The 14,584-nt window shown below is 42.4% G+C and overlaps 1 protein-coding gene across 3 annotated transcripts in view; it reads right to left on the bottom strand.

The window, feature by feature from the left end:
• The window catches only part of LOC146366356 (ADAMTS-like protein 2), a 32,586-nt gene extending 18,730 nt beyond the window's left edge, over window positions 1-13,856 (bottom strand). Inside the window, exons 1-3 of one of the 3 annotated variants that reach the window (XM_084913630.1) lie at window positions 13,552-13,856; window positions 7,745-7,828; window positions 2,789-2,892 (exon numbers count right to left, since the gene is read on the bottom strand). In XM_084913630.1, the coding sequence (XP_084769756.1) occupies window positions 2,789-2,892; window positions 7,745-7,828; window positions 13,552-13,644 (281 nt within the window). In that variant the 5' untranslated portion in view covers window positions 13,645-13,856. Of the gene's footprint in view, window positions 1-2,788; window positions 2,893-2,976; window positions 4,768-7,744; window positions 7,829-13,551 lie in introns of those variants that run through there. The other 2 variants (XM_084913629.1, XM_084913631.1) reach the window with 2 other exon arrangements.
• Window positions 13,857-14,584: the final 728 nt, after the last annotated feature.

The raw sequence follows: 14,584 nt of genomic DNA, 5'->3' as shown, positions 1-14,584 counted from the left end.
GTCCACATATGTGGACGCAGGTCCTAGGAGGTTAATTCTAACCAATATAGAAATTATCTAATAGATTATATTAGTCTTGATACAGCCTCTGCCACCACATCAGATCAATTGCTCTGGGCTCCTTTGATCAGCTTCATCACCTAGTGGGGGTGGGGGGGGTCATAGTTTGGTCCCACCTTCGCTGTTGTGATTGGTGTGGGGGTAGGGCCCCCACGCGGTAGGATTCAGAGTGCTTTCTGAGACACCGGCTGGGGCCTCCCTTGCTAGCAAATAAAAGATGTTCGCCTTGTTTTTGTCGTTAACGAGAATAAGTTTCTGAACCAGCGGGGCTTGTGGAAACACAGACCCAACAGTGGGCACGCTACACGGCATCCAGAAGACCATCAGGGTGTACAACCTCACCCCTGGCGTCATTGCCCACCTCTCAATTTTAAATACACGTAGACATTGAGGGCTATCAGGAGGGGCTATGCGTTTACCTGCTGCTCTCTGGCAGGTAGCTCCATGCCCTCCTGGGTTTTAAATGCACCTTAGAACACACATGCATCAACACTACATATGAGCAGGTGGAGGGAGGTTTGGAGTCTTCACACACCCCCGTTCTGTGTTGCCTGTTGGGGTGGGGGGCTGGGGGCTGGGTGAAGGAGTTGGCCGTCCGACTGCGGTCTGGAGTGTGGGGCCTCCCTGCTGCTCCCTGCAGAGTCGGGGCGGTCTGCTTCTCTCCACCCCAGGGAAAAGGGTAACACCACCTGGGTCTGGGTGCAGTTTCCCCCTCCGGGGGCAAGGGTACCTAGACCCGGGGCTTAGAGTACGCTTGGGGAGTGTGATTGTGTGTACAGTGTCTCTCTATGTCTGTCTCCACGTTGGGTGAGTGTTGAGTAATTGCATATGAGAGCATGAGGGTGGGAATGGATGTTTGTATCTGTGTGTGCCTGTATGTCTGTGTCTATATGTCAGGTTGGGTATCAGACGCCACCTCTCTGGGACATCTCAGGCCCTCCAAGGTATGGAGGCCTATCTCCCCCACCACTTCCCCTACCAGTGGCAGACGCCCTCAGACATCGGTGCGTTGGTGGTTCTTTGTGTCCGGGGATGGGCGTCCAGGTACACACCGGCTCACTCCTGGTGGCTGCTTATCGGGGCCTGGAGCCTGGGGCTTGCTGGGCCCCTTCGGGGGTGGGGTGCCCTCGGGCTCTCGGCCTGGGGCTCGGTCACTCTGGCACAGCTGGCTGCCAGCGGAGCTCACGGGCACGTCACTGCAACCCCCCCTGGCTTCTGCTCCGCGGCTGCTGAGTGACCCCTCATCTGGGACTCTCCTCAGCTCTTTCTGGGATAGTGGCGCGGCTGCCCCTCTGTTGGTCTTCCTTGGTCTCTTGTGTTCTGAGGGCCTCTGGATGTCTGGAGTCTTGATCTCCTCCATACCTGCTTCATGCCCTGGTGGACGGGGCTGTGGCCCCCCCACACCCTCTAGCAGATCATTACATGAAGGAACCTTTTAAAAACAGGTGCGTCCATGCTCACAGGTGTACACACGGGTGCTCACACACACAAACTACACCCTTTTTGGCTCCTACCTCAAAGCACACTGTGCGCTGTCGATCCGGCACAATAATATTCAATATTTAGTATTTACTGTTATATTCACATAGATTATTGCGATCATGTTGTTTATTATATTGCTCTCTTTTTTTGCTTGTTTTCTCTTTTTTCTTTCTCAACAGGTGATCCAGGTGATTGATATTTGTATTTTTTGTCTGTTTGTTTTGTTGGTTTTTGTTTTTTGCCCTTTATCACCGTCCCTCTTCCCCACTGTTTTTCTTTCCCCCAGTCAAGTCTGTCCCGTGTGTAGCAAGTGAAAATCAAATCAAATAAACAATAAAAGCAAAGGTGAATCAAATAGACCAATAAGGCAAGGCCGGGATGGTCCATTTGGTAAAGTAAATCCGTTGGGCAGCTTTCTTTGCCTTTAGACAATAATTCTGATGGCAGCCTCGCTTCTGTCAGTCTGCCCCAGGGCAGCTGTGGGTACAACTGTAGCTGCCCCCACCAGTGTGTGAATGTGAGAGTGAATGAATAGTGGAATTGTACAGCGCTTTGAGGGTCTCGAAAAGCGCTATAAAAATGCAATCCATTATTATTATTATTATTAAAAGAACCAAACGGGACAGGCGAAAAAAAAAATTGCTATCCGTGTGATGAATGTAGTGCAGACTCACAGACAAATGAAGGATAAATCAAAGACAGACTTTTATTTTGGAGGAAGAAGACAAGTGAGTAGAGACAGCTGGGACACGTCAGGAGGGACGAGTTAACATGAGACACACAAGACGAGGACTATCACAATAAAACAGGAAGTCTGGAGTCTGTGGGCGACTCTTGCTCGTGCTGCTGTTTGTGTGGGAACAGCTGTGGAATTAAAGCACTGTGGAATCACACTTCGTTTAATTATCTGACATAAATGGTCTCATCCAGGAGATACTGGCAGCCTTTCAAAGGACAGAGATGATTTTTATGCCTTAATTTAGGTTGTATGTGTACTTTACTGTATTTGAAATGACTGTACTAAAATGTAAATGTTTTCTTTTAATATGATTTTAATATGGTGCAGAAACACTGCAATTACTAAACGAATCGATAGCCACGGCACAGCTGATTTGTTTTATTCTTCAGAACAATGTTTGGTGTTTGTGCGTCTGGGTTACAGTTACATCTGTAGGCTGAGACTGCACATGTATTGGAAACCAAAATATTCAGAAGGTGGAATATCATCTGAAAGTCACTCAGTTACCTCTGCATGAGACAGTGTCTCTCCTGGCTCCTCACTCCTCCTCCACAGCTCCTGGAACAGGAGGACCACGTAGACCACTCCCCCCACCACTGAAACACCTCCTCCTGGGAGAAAATATACAGGTCAGTGAGTAATGTGAAGTGGGTCATTAAGGTCAGCCTGTAGCCATCAAACATTAAAATAATGACCGTTATTGTTGACACCACTGTTACGAAGAACGCAGATGTCGTCCTTAGCAGTCACAGAAGTGGGCACCAAACAGTGGTCTGTGGACCTACTGACCAACCAAACGTTGACAATTAAAGTTCACCTTTTTAAACTTCTCACTAATCGCTGAAACACGACTGTGTAAAGTGTAATATTACACTAGTCAGGCCAATGCAAGCTGTTCATTAGGTCTATCGCAATATGAACAATGAGTTATTGAAGATAAAAGAACTGATTTAAACCAAATTATTGCATTATTGTTTACAGAAATGTACAAAAAAGTAAAATATTATCATTCAAATTCAGATTTAAATGTGTTTTGCCTCTTATAGTAAATTATTTACGCTGAAAATATTTTGCAGGAGCTGGAAATGTCTGCAAGCACTTACTTCAGACTTACTTGAGATGTTTTTGTATCCAAGTATTATAGAAAAGCAACAATTTTAATGTCATCAGTTGTCTACCACTTTTTTGGAGTCCAGGCTGAAGAGGACAGCAGCCCAAGCTGAGATGCCTACTCCGTCCATCGGTCTCCTCAGACACTGAGTCCTGAGTTTCCCCAGGATCTCCAACAAGAAACACCTTGTTAAGGAGCTGTGTAGTAGGGCTGGGCCATATCATACCGTTCACGGTAATACCGGTATAATGTTGGGCAACGATAAGAAAATGAAATATCGCGATAGAATATGGGTAAAACGCACATGCGCAGTACCTTTGTTTACATACGCACATGGCGGAAAAAGCGACGCAGAACGAGAAGTGCGAAAGCGGATTGTTAAATGAAACAGATGAACCAGAACTGGTTTGTAAAAATGCTGCAGCTTCACTGGTGTGGAACTGGTTTAGCTTTTGTCCTGTTGTTGTACACAACAAAGCACTATTTTTGGTAGCGCATGCTAGCGGGCCGTCGTTATTACCGTGTTGTTTGGAAAATACGGCACACTTAAAATCAATCCTTTGATTTTTCTGAAAGTCGACAGAGCCCCTTATAATCCCGTGGGCCTTATGTATGAACTCTGGTTGTGTTTACTGACCTCGAAACGATTTTATGTGCACGGCACTCGAAAATCTGTCAAATGTTTTAGTGCGACTTTGCTAAGCTACGAAGCCGCACCGCTTGATGGATTGTCGGAGCATTACGGCTATCGTAGGCGGAGCCTCGCGGAGTGATACGCACTGTGCTTCAACATAATGTTACCGTATTGTGTGTGTATAACCTCTTTTTAAGTTTAGTGGATATTATACATGGTTATGCTGAGGATATGTCGGCCAGTTTCCACTGGAAATGCCTTTTGGTTAAACTGTCAGCGAGGAATTTGCACTGTTACATTTTTATATAACTTTAATGCACATAAAAAACAGCTGCTTGTTTAAGTGAAAATACATTGATGGGTTTTTTTGCACTAATGAAGTTGTGGAGTTGTAAAGTATTTTGTCTAATGCAGGGGTCAGCAACCTTTAACACCCAAAGAGCCATTTGGACCCAGTTTCCGCGCAAAAGAAAACACTGGGAGCTGCAAATACTTTGTGACATCTAAAATGAAGATAACACTGTATTGTTTTTTACCTTTATGCTTTGTGTGAACAACTAAAGTGTGTTGCGTATGAAATCCATGAAGTGCTACAGAGAAAATTATATTTTATTTATGTAATGAACACATTTTGAACTCTTAAAGAAATATAACAAAAGGAAAGCTGAACTAAAATGATCCAGCAAACAAAAACTGTTGTGAGCCGCCACCCTTATATCGCCTTTGGGCTTTTGGAGCATAGCAGAGCCTTGACCTGAATTAAAAAAAAAAAATAATTGGAAAAAAGCACTATGCTACTAAAAAAAATGAAAAATAAATATTTGCAAAATTCTGCATAAATATTTATTTATTTACTTATATTTATTTTACATGGTAAATGTGTGTTGCGGGGCGTGGTCTGCAGCGCCGCTGCATGGGAGACGGACGCACCTGAGCTGCACCTGCAATCACACCTCGCCTCCTTAAAGTCTGTGCTCTCTTGGATGTTTTGTTGTCGGGCTGTGAGCTGCAAAGCTACAGCCGGCTGTGTGCGTACAGCAACCGTATGTGAAAAGTGGTCAATAAAGAATAAAGCGTGTTCATGCAAACATCGTCGGGTCTGCCGTGATATGTTTACAATGGGACTTCTGCTCCTGAGCCTCTGCGCACAGCGTCTGCAGATCGGGGCTGTACGAAGTCACTTTCGTCTTTACGCAGGACTGTAAGCTGTCGTCTGTGAGGCGTGAGCGCTGTTTGTTTTTAACATAGTTCACGGTGGAGCTGCTGACATAATGTGGATCCGAAGATCCATAACTGGCCTACCTGGGGTTTAAAGTCTCGATAAATGCACGGCGTTTCGGCGGCTACACCGGTTTCCGCCAGTGTGACGCTTATTTTGAGCGACGAACAATAATAAAATATAATTTTATTTTTATATTTCAATATCACAATCTTCCAATTTAGAACTACAAGTTTAAAAAGAACTAATATAAATAAAATACACTTCAGCTAAATACTTGTAATTTATTTTCCCAAACCACGCGGAGCCGCAGTATAAGGACTAAAGAGCCGCAGGTTGCCGACCCCTGGTCTCGTGTCAGTTATGTCGTCCGTTATATCGTTATTGCAAATTTTCAAATGTATATCGTGATAAATATTTTTGGTCATATCGCCCTGCTCTACTGTGTAGTGACTGTACTGTTAGCTCCTCCAGAACAGCTTAAGTATGGCGTTATTTTTGTGCCTCTATTCTGAGCGCAAATACAAAAATTTTTGCAAGTGCACGTGTTGGATTTTGAGAAGAAAATTATTTTCAGCTAAGAAAATTGATTGCTGCCTGCAAGAAATGTGTTTCAGTATTTGCTATTATCCATACTCACACAATAACAGCCCCTCTCGCTCAGATCTCTGCTCTGTGCACGCTCAACTCTCTACACCATTATAAGTGTGCCACAAAACACGCTCCAAAATGTAGTTAAATCCATTTTCAGTTAGTATGTTGAATTATTCTATTTAAAATTTTTATTTTTATTTTTAAATACCATTGTTGGTTTTAACCTAATTTAAACCAAACCACTCCACTGGATTTTTCTACACTCTGGACCATGTTTCCAGAATGCAGTAGCTAGCAAGCTGATTGGAGACTGTAACAGCCAATCAGAATTTTGTGTGAAAGTCTGTGATTGGTTGGTTTTGTGGCACACTTATAATGGTGTGCAGAGAGTTGAGCCTGCACAGAGCAGAGATGTTGAGAGCGACACACTGAGAGCAGGTCTGCAGATGTCTGTGAGCACACAGAGCAGAGATCTGAGTGAGAGCGGCTGTTATTGTGTGTGTGTGTGTGTGTGTGTGTGTGTGTGTGTGTGTGTGTGTGTGGATAATAGCAAACAGTGAAATACATTTCTTGCATGCAGCAATGAATTCTCTATACTCAAAATCATTTTCTCTTCAAAATGCAACATTTGTGTTTCCAAAATTTTTTGATGTGCGCTCAGAATAGTGGCACAGAAATAAAGCCATACCTTAACAGGTATTTGCTTGTATCCAAATCTTATTCTTTGTGTAACTATCCAGAGGTTGTGGTCATAGATGAGAGGAGATCTTCCAGTTAAGTATACTGTAGAGGAACTGGTAAACTTCTTCAGGCCTGGCCCTTTGTTCAGCACAACAGACCAGTCCACATCTCGGAACAGTCATCCAGTCCAATTCTTTATCTCCTCACACAATTTGTGAAGTAGTAACCAGATAGTTGCATTCCTCCATGGCATGAAGAGAAACCAAAAACATTAACTGTGTCACTTTTTTGCCTTTTTCTGCAGTTCCAGTAGAGACACTAAAACCCAGCAATCAGTGAACTGAATAGACTAAAGCAATCAACAGAGAGCTGACATTTAAGGTGTTCATGGGTTGATTTGGTGCTCCTGTTGTATTGAGTCAAGAATAAGGTGAAATATTTTACTAATAACTGGTAAAATATTCCACCTTAAAAGCTGCTGGGATGTACTGGTTTGACATTAACAACTAAAACTCGAGCATAAACAATAATAGGAACACTCCTGTTTCAATCATCTGGTCTCTTTATGTAATAATGATAATAATCCATCAGTATTTTTACAACGTCTGATCAAATCCTGTTCTGTTAAACTTTCTAATTGTATATTATACAAACTCCACGCTTCTGTTTCAAAGTAAAAGCACTTCAAAAACACTTCACTTCTTAACAGGACTTGCACTGTGACATTTTCAGGAACTTGTGGCAAACATAGATTTACCTTAATGGTATCTTAATAATGGTAATGGTACTTACAAACGTGTGCAGTGGTTTGTGTGTAAGTTTTGAAGACTCACATCATAATTAAGGTTTTGTAAGTGAGTGAGACGGAGTTGTTATTCAAACTTTTAGATAGTTGTATCCACAGAAAAAGAAAATGATCCGACTCCATAAGCTGAACTTAATTGTGTGTAAACAACCAGTTTTTTATTCAGGTTTGGATGTAAAGCAGTTTTACATGTGCTCAAATTGCTATGTATTTATGTGTACTCACAAGCAATCACTGTACACGTCTGTAACCCGTTTGATGCACATTTCTCTCCATACTTGAGCTTTACTGATAATCGCCATTTTCCCCCCTTTTAGCCAGCATGTTAAAAATGCCCCCACCTGCAAAAATTCAGAGTCAGACTGAAATCTACATGACAACAGTTCTGCATGCAAAGAAACTCAAAAGACTGTGATCACCTTTTTGCCTGTCTGTTTCCCATTTTGACTTCCGTGTGATCGTAGATGGCTGTCATGCTGCCCCACCCTTACTTCACTTCTGTCCTAACAGACACAGACAGACAAATCATGCACAGACACATAAATATGGAGAACATTAGGACGGCTTATAGAAAAATAAAAGGAAAAATATTTATATAAATTTAAACCTGCAACCAGTGATGACAGAGCCCTCGCACACCGCTGCACGTCTAGGCGCACTGCGGTTGAGCGTGCTGCAGGTGAACAGCATCGTGTTCTTATGCGGTTTTCTTTAGCTTGAGATGATAATTGGCTGTTGGGTCGTTTATGTAATGATTGCCATCTATGCCCACTAGATGGCGATAGAGATACTTACCCGTATGTAATGCTGATATATATCATGCATGAAACTATAAATGAAAATTTCATGTAGACTGGATGATGTTGCCATACTCAGACTCCCGTCAAGCAGGTAAAGTTTGGGACAGACTGGTACAATGCTGATATACAATATACAGAACACAAATATATAGATATCAGGGGTGCAACAATACTCGTATCGATATTGAACCGTTCGATACAGTGCTTTCGGTTCGGTACGCATGTGTATCGAACAATACAAAATGTTTAATCTGTTTGAACAACTTTTCTTCTGACGATGCTGTCTGTGTTGAGCGCTCAGTGGATCTGCGCTCGACAGTGCAGCCTAGGCGGAGTAGTCAAACGCAGATTCACTGACTGCAGGGCAAGCTAGCGAGACAGAAGCTAAGCTCGTTGCAACATGGCAAATTGAACCTCCCCCACCCTCATTCAGATCTGGCGTTTGGAACTATTTTGGTCTTCATGTGAAGTATGACCCTGAAGGTAAGCGCGTCATGGACTAAAGTAAAACAGTATGTCGGATGTGCCACGCAATGCTCAATTACATTGGTGGGAACTAGTGCGTTAGCGCAGTTTGCTCATTAACGTCCAGCCCCACGCACGGGGCGATCCGCGGTAGCTCGTTAACGGAGATTTGCCGTGTTGTGGCGTTAACGTCATTTTAACGAGATTAACGCTGACAGCACTAGTGGGAACACAACGAATATGACTGCACATTTACTCCGACATCATCCTAGTGCAAAGACAAGTGGAAGCAGACAAAAACAACAAGCACGCATGCTACAAACTTTACCCGAGTCATTTAGACAGCCGTTAGCACAGGATTCTCCTTATGGGGACCTGATATGTTTAATATGCTGCTGAGAATATAGCCCAGAAGAAGCATATAGTATAGCTTTTATTTTGGAAAGAGACGTTTCTCTGTAATAAACTCTCTTTTCCAAAGATGAGGGATTCCTCAATCAGATAGATTTATTATTTTATTACTTTGTTGTTTCAGCAACATTAAATTTAAAAACTGTACTTTTGAGTTAAAATATATATTTATAATTTTAATAAATGACAAATTAAAAAAAGCATGAACATTTTTTGTATCGAAAAAATATCAAACCGTGACACCAAAGTATGGAACCGAACCGAAACGTGAATTTTGTGTATCGTTGCACCCCAAGTTTGGCATGCTGCTACAACCACACCCTTACATGAAAACTCAAAAGCTTCACAATATAATGTCAACATCGTCTTAACACTGTATTCACCAAAGATCATGTTGATCTGATTAACAAAGTATTAGGCCTAAATATGGTGAAAAGTTTTACCAATATTACTGTTATTAGTAATATTAGACTAGGAGATATTCCGGACAGTAAGAGATCTTGAAGTGTGAGAGAAACAAGGATCTGGTATCCACGTGGCCAGACTCAGGTATAAACAGAGGGTCTGAATGTGAGGTGTGGTGAGGTTTTACTTTGTTTGAGAGAGAAGACGATGCAGTCTTCGGAGACTGGGTGAAGGTCACTTATGCAGGGATAAAGATCTGAACTGAATTTGGTCGTCGTTGAGGTAAACTCTGAACAGCGCATGAATCCAGGTAGCAGTGACCATATCTGTAACGGAGCATGAAAATAACAGAAAGATCCGAAGTTAGAGGTAGACAGCATGAGGTCGAAGATGGATGGGAAGAGAAGTTTAAAGTTTAAAGAAGTTTAAAGTGGTAGTGAAATTAATAAAAATTGATTTCAGTCCAGGAGCAAGGCTGTTGATAATAACTTCTTGGAAAAGGCTCATGAGCTCTGCAATGCTGGGGTTTAGATCTCGAATGTTGTGGCCAAAAATCTAGGTACTTGCATCGGGACTGCCTCTGCATGAGGGCCGAGGCTCTGAATGACGAGACAGGGAGACAGCGGTGGAATTATAACGGATGTGTTCTGAGTAAGAACTGGTGGCTGACAGCTTCATGATGGAAGGGGAATTTCTTTGGCCTTTGTTAATTGGTCTACAGTGGCAAGGTTGTCTCAGTGGATGGGAATGGATCTTTTTGACCATTCATGGCTCCATAAAAAACCCGCACTGAATACTAGGTACATTTTATAATAATCCCCAAATCTGGCAGAAGGAGCAGCATGTGTGTAGAGCTGAATATCCTCAGGGTAGGACAGCTGAACATGATAAAAGAAAGTGATTCCATTCCAGTTGGTGAGCAGAAGTTACCAGACTTGCTGTTCAGTTTCGGAAGATCTGTCCAGAGTGACTGTGTCAAGGAGAGATGGTTAAAAGCGCAGCCTTGTGGATTTTTGCACAGGGCAAAGTTTAGATGTCCTAACAGGTGAGCAGCTGCTATTTAGAAAGACAGGAAACAAGGACGTTTTGAAAAAGGAGATTAATTTGATTTAGTTTTTTTAAATGGGTAAAGAAGCCTGGAACTGGATGATAACCCGTGAGTTGGAGGTGACGTGGAGGGAGATATAATCAGGAAAACTTTACAAAGATGGACCAAATATGGCAGTTTATGGTTGTTGGAGAGAATCCAACATAGGCAATCATTCAAGTCTATATATTCTCAATGATGCCTTATACAACTTTTTTGTTCTAGACAGGCGTCCTATATCATCGTCCTGAGCACATTAACTCAAAGTCAGAGTAAAGAGGGTGTTCACGGTCAGCAACAATAAACCGGACCTTCCTTAAACAACCTGATGATACAGTTTATCCAATGAAGTTTGTTGCTGATTAATATTTTTCCAGCAGTTCTGACGATCCTGTTCAGTTTGTTCTTATTTGCCCGATACGTAAAGCTATTAACGACTTCTGGTGACTGACTTTAAAATAGAGCACTTTAAAGGAATTTAGTTACCCAAAGTGCTTTCCAGTTAGAAGACGGCGACAATAAAATACAAAAACACATATCAAATAAAGAAAAGAGAAAAATAAAAACACAAAATGTACAATACATAAACATAAGTCTTAAAAAGGGTACAAAAGATTAAAATTGATGAAAAAACTGACTAAAACTACCTAGGCGCTAACAGTAGTACTCACATTGAAATCCAAAGGGTTTTTTTTTAACCTCCTAGGACCTGGCATCCACATATGTGGACATCACATTTTGGGACATCTAGACCAAAATACTTAATTTTTCTCTACAAGGGCCTGATATCCACTTACGAGGACATTATACTGCCACTGTGCTATCAAAATTTGAAACAAATGTCCTCATATGTGGCTCTCATTTTTCTCAAAAACAAAAATTAGGTAAAAAAAAAAAAGAATTGGTAATTCTTTGTTTTTACATTCTTTAGGTCCCAATCAACCCAAATAGCAAAGAAAAATTAAAAATGCATGCCATGAAAGAGTTTGGGTCTTAGGAGGTTAAACATGATTTAAAAACTGCAACTGCTGGGGCCAATCTAACAGGAACAACCCATTCCACAATCTGGGGACCAACAGTAAACTCTCAATCCACCCAGTGTTTCAGTCTCCACACAGGGACAGCAAGTATAATGAAGCACAAACATAATGAGGTACATTTAAAGTTTGCTGAACAACATTTAGACAAGCCTGTGAAACACTGGGAGAGTAGAGTCTGGACACATGAGACCAAAACTGACCTCTGGATGCCAGAATACACCCCATGTTTGGAGGTGAACGGCACTGCACATCACCAAAAACACCAAACCAACAGGTGGGAACATCGTGACGTGGGGCTGTTTTTCAGCATACAGCACTGTGATTCAGATAATTGAAGGAAGGATGAGTGGAAAAATGTCCTGAGAGATTCTTGATAAAAACCTGCTGCCACCTACCAGGATGATGAAGATGAAACGAGGGGGACACTGATGCCAAACACAGCCAACAAACTCGGTTAGTTCCAGAGAGACAAACTAAAGCTGCTAGAATGACCCGGAACCTTCTGGACTGTGTGGAAGCATGGGTAAAATCACACCTGTCACTGTGACTAGTTTCTGCATACAGCAGGCGTATTGAAGCCAACAAACGCTTTTGTACGACGTATTGAATCCATTTCAGTAAACATGTTCGATACTGGTTCCCTCTGTCATTTCTCATTATTGCACATAATTTATGGACAGCTATGGTTTGATTTTTTTTTTCTTTTTAGCATGTGGGGATCGGATGGGTTGTTGACGACATCTATTGAAAATTTAATGTCAATAGCACTTTTATAAGTATAAAAATTGGTGATGTGTTCAATACTAATTTTACCCACTGTATATTACAGATATGTATTGCTGTCTGATACGGTTCATCCAAGAAATATATGCTGTAGTTTAACTGAGTGAAACCCATGCATCCCATTATTGTGTTCCTTAGCACCCATACAGTTTATGGATGCAACTTGCTGACCAAGTTTAAAACTTAATAAATATGAGACGATGGGATGGCCCAGACAGTATAAAAGAGGGATATGCAGCTTCTACGCATGAAGAGTGAAGCCAACACACACATGTCTTAAACTCGCATTCTCTTTAGAAACTGCTCTCTGGTTGTATAGATGTCTATGGGGAAAATGTCTCTCAGCCCTCTGTATCTATGACCTTTAGTAAACATTTTCCTGTTGAGTTTGTGGGCCAGCGGCTAGCTTGGGGTCATATTCCACAGAGCATTGAGTCCCTTTTTGTAAATAAGAGTAATTTTCTTATTATGACCATCTTTTATTTATAGTCAGAGGATCTGACTCAAAAAATAAATGCTCTGTATGGACCACAGCTGTTACTGAGAAACTACTGCATACTGTAAAATGCTCTAATTAAGTTTCCGTTAGTTACCTGTAGTTAGCCTAGTAAATGAACAAAGTTCAGACAAAAATAACATTTTGAGATCTACTCTTGCAGCAAACCATCTGTTTGAATTAGACAGTAGTTCAAGAAGCTGATGTTTTTAGCCACACTGTGATAAACAAGCAGGAAAGCTGAATGGGGGGAAGCGGCAGAACAGCCCAAACACTGAACCACCGAAGACAAAAGACGCTTTTTCATTTGGCTTCAAACATAAAGCACACATCATACAGGGCATGTTTGAACGTATATGATACCAGCTAGTGTTACATCTGCTTTGATCATAAGCAACATTTAAGCCACTTCACTGCTGTCTGTTTGCCGTCTAATGTGAACGGTGTTGAGCAGTTTTATGGCTCTTTACAGTCCAACGCGGATACGTCGAGGGGAACAGTGACTTCCCCGGACTGGGTAAGACTTATCTTCCCATCCGCCTGTACGGGGAAGCTCGACTTTCAGTCAGAGACCGCATTGCCATGTTACTAATAAAGCGACTCGGAGGATGGCATCAATTACGAACTTGATACGAAAACTGGTGATAAAACCGTGAATTACCAAGACCCCCTTCATAACGTCTGAACAGACACAGAATTGATCGGAATGAAGTGAACGGCGACAACCCGAGTTATTTACCTTAACGGGCCAGCTGTCCGTTAGCAGGAAAACCGGGAGATGAAGCAGGAGAATTGAGCAAACCGGGAGAGTTACGATTCCTTTAGCGAACATAGTCCATTCATGTCAGGGACCTACAACACTTCCCCTCCCTCCTCGTTACCTCCGGACCCTCCTCGCTCCTCTCCTTGTGCCCCACTTCGACCCCCCCTTTGAAGTAGCTACGCCTTCTGCTCTCACTTGCACGAACACGCACGCATGTGCACACTAATCTGCTTGCCCGGATAGCACAACTCTTGACCGCTACATGACATGAAGGCAGGGGCGTTTCCATGAATTATAAGTCGGGGTGGCACAGGGAACCTAAAAAGCGAGGAAATGCAGATGTCTGGTTTGGAATAATACAGTGTAACAATGTATGCAGAGGACCGTGGATGCACTATTCTGGGTTTTCTGTAAAGAAAACCCAGCTGTCAAAGAGAAATTACCTTTTCTCTTTGACAGCTCTTCTCTCAGTTACAGCTGCTTTGGTGTTAATGAAATTAACAGGCGCACTACAGGGACAACCCCCAAAACAGGAGTGTTTTTATAGCAGGAGGGTGGGGGGCCATTGACAGTTTTTCCCTTCTCATCTTTTCTGACTGTTTTTTCACTAGTTATCCATTTGGTTATGGTCAGTGTTACTACTGGCTGCATTAGGTGAGCCTCCAGAGGTTGCAAAAATAGTCCGACTCTGCCTGGATGGCGCATCAATATGTGCCGCTGACACAAGGCTTGTCTCTCACCACAGTCAAGAGCATAGGAGAAAATCCAGGAGACAGCCAGTTACTCCAGGAGAGCTGAACAGGGCAGTCAAAGGCTACGTTCACACTGCAGGCGAAAGCGCATCAAATCCGACTTCTTTGACCCTATGCGACCCATATCCGATCATGGTATGACAGTGTGAACACAAATCCGATATTTTCAAATCCAACCTGGGTCACTTTCGTATGTGGTACCGAATCCGATACATATCCGATGTTTTAGAAAGCAACTGCTGTTTGATGGTCATGTC

Source organism: Perissodus microlepis, chromosome 18 (genome assembly GCF_051167445.1).
Source record: "Perissodus microlepis isolate ML-2025 ecotype Zambia chromosome 18, ASM5116744v1, whole genome shotgun sequence".
NCBI lineage: Eukaryota > Metazoa > Chordata > Actinopteri > Cichliformes > Cichlidae > Perissodus > Perissodus microlepis.
This window is presented reverse-complemented; position numbering and strand designations above follow the sequence as displayed.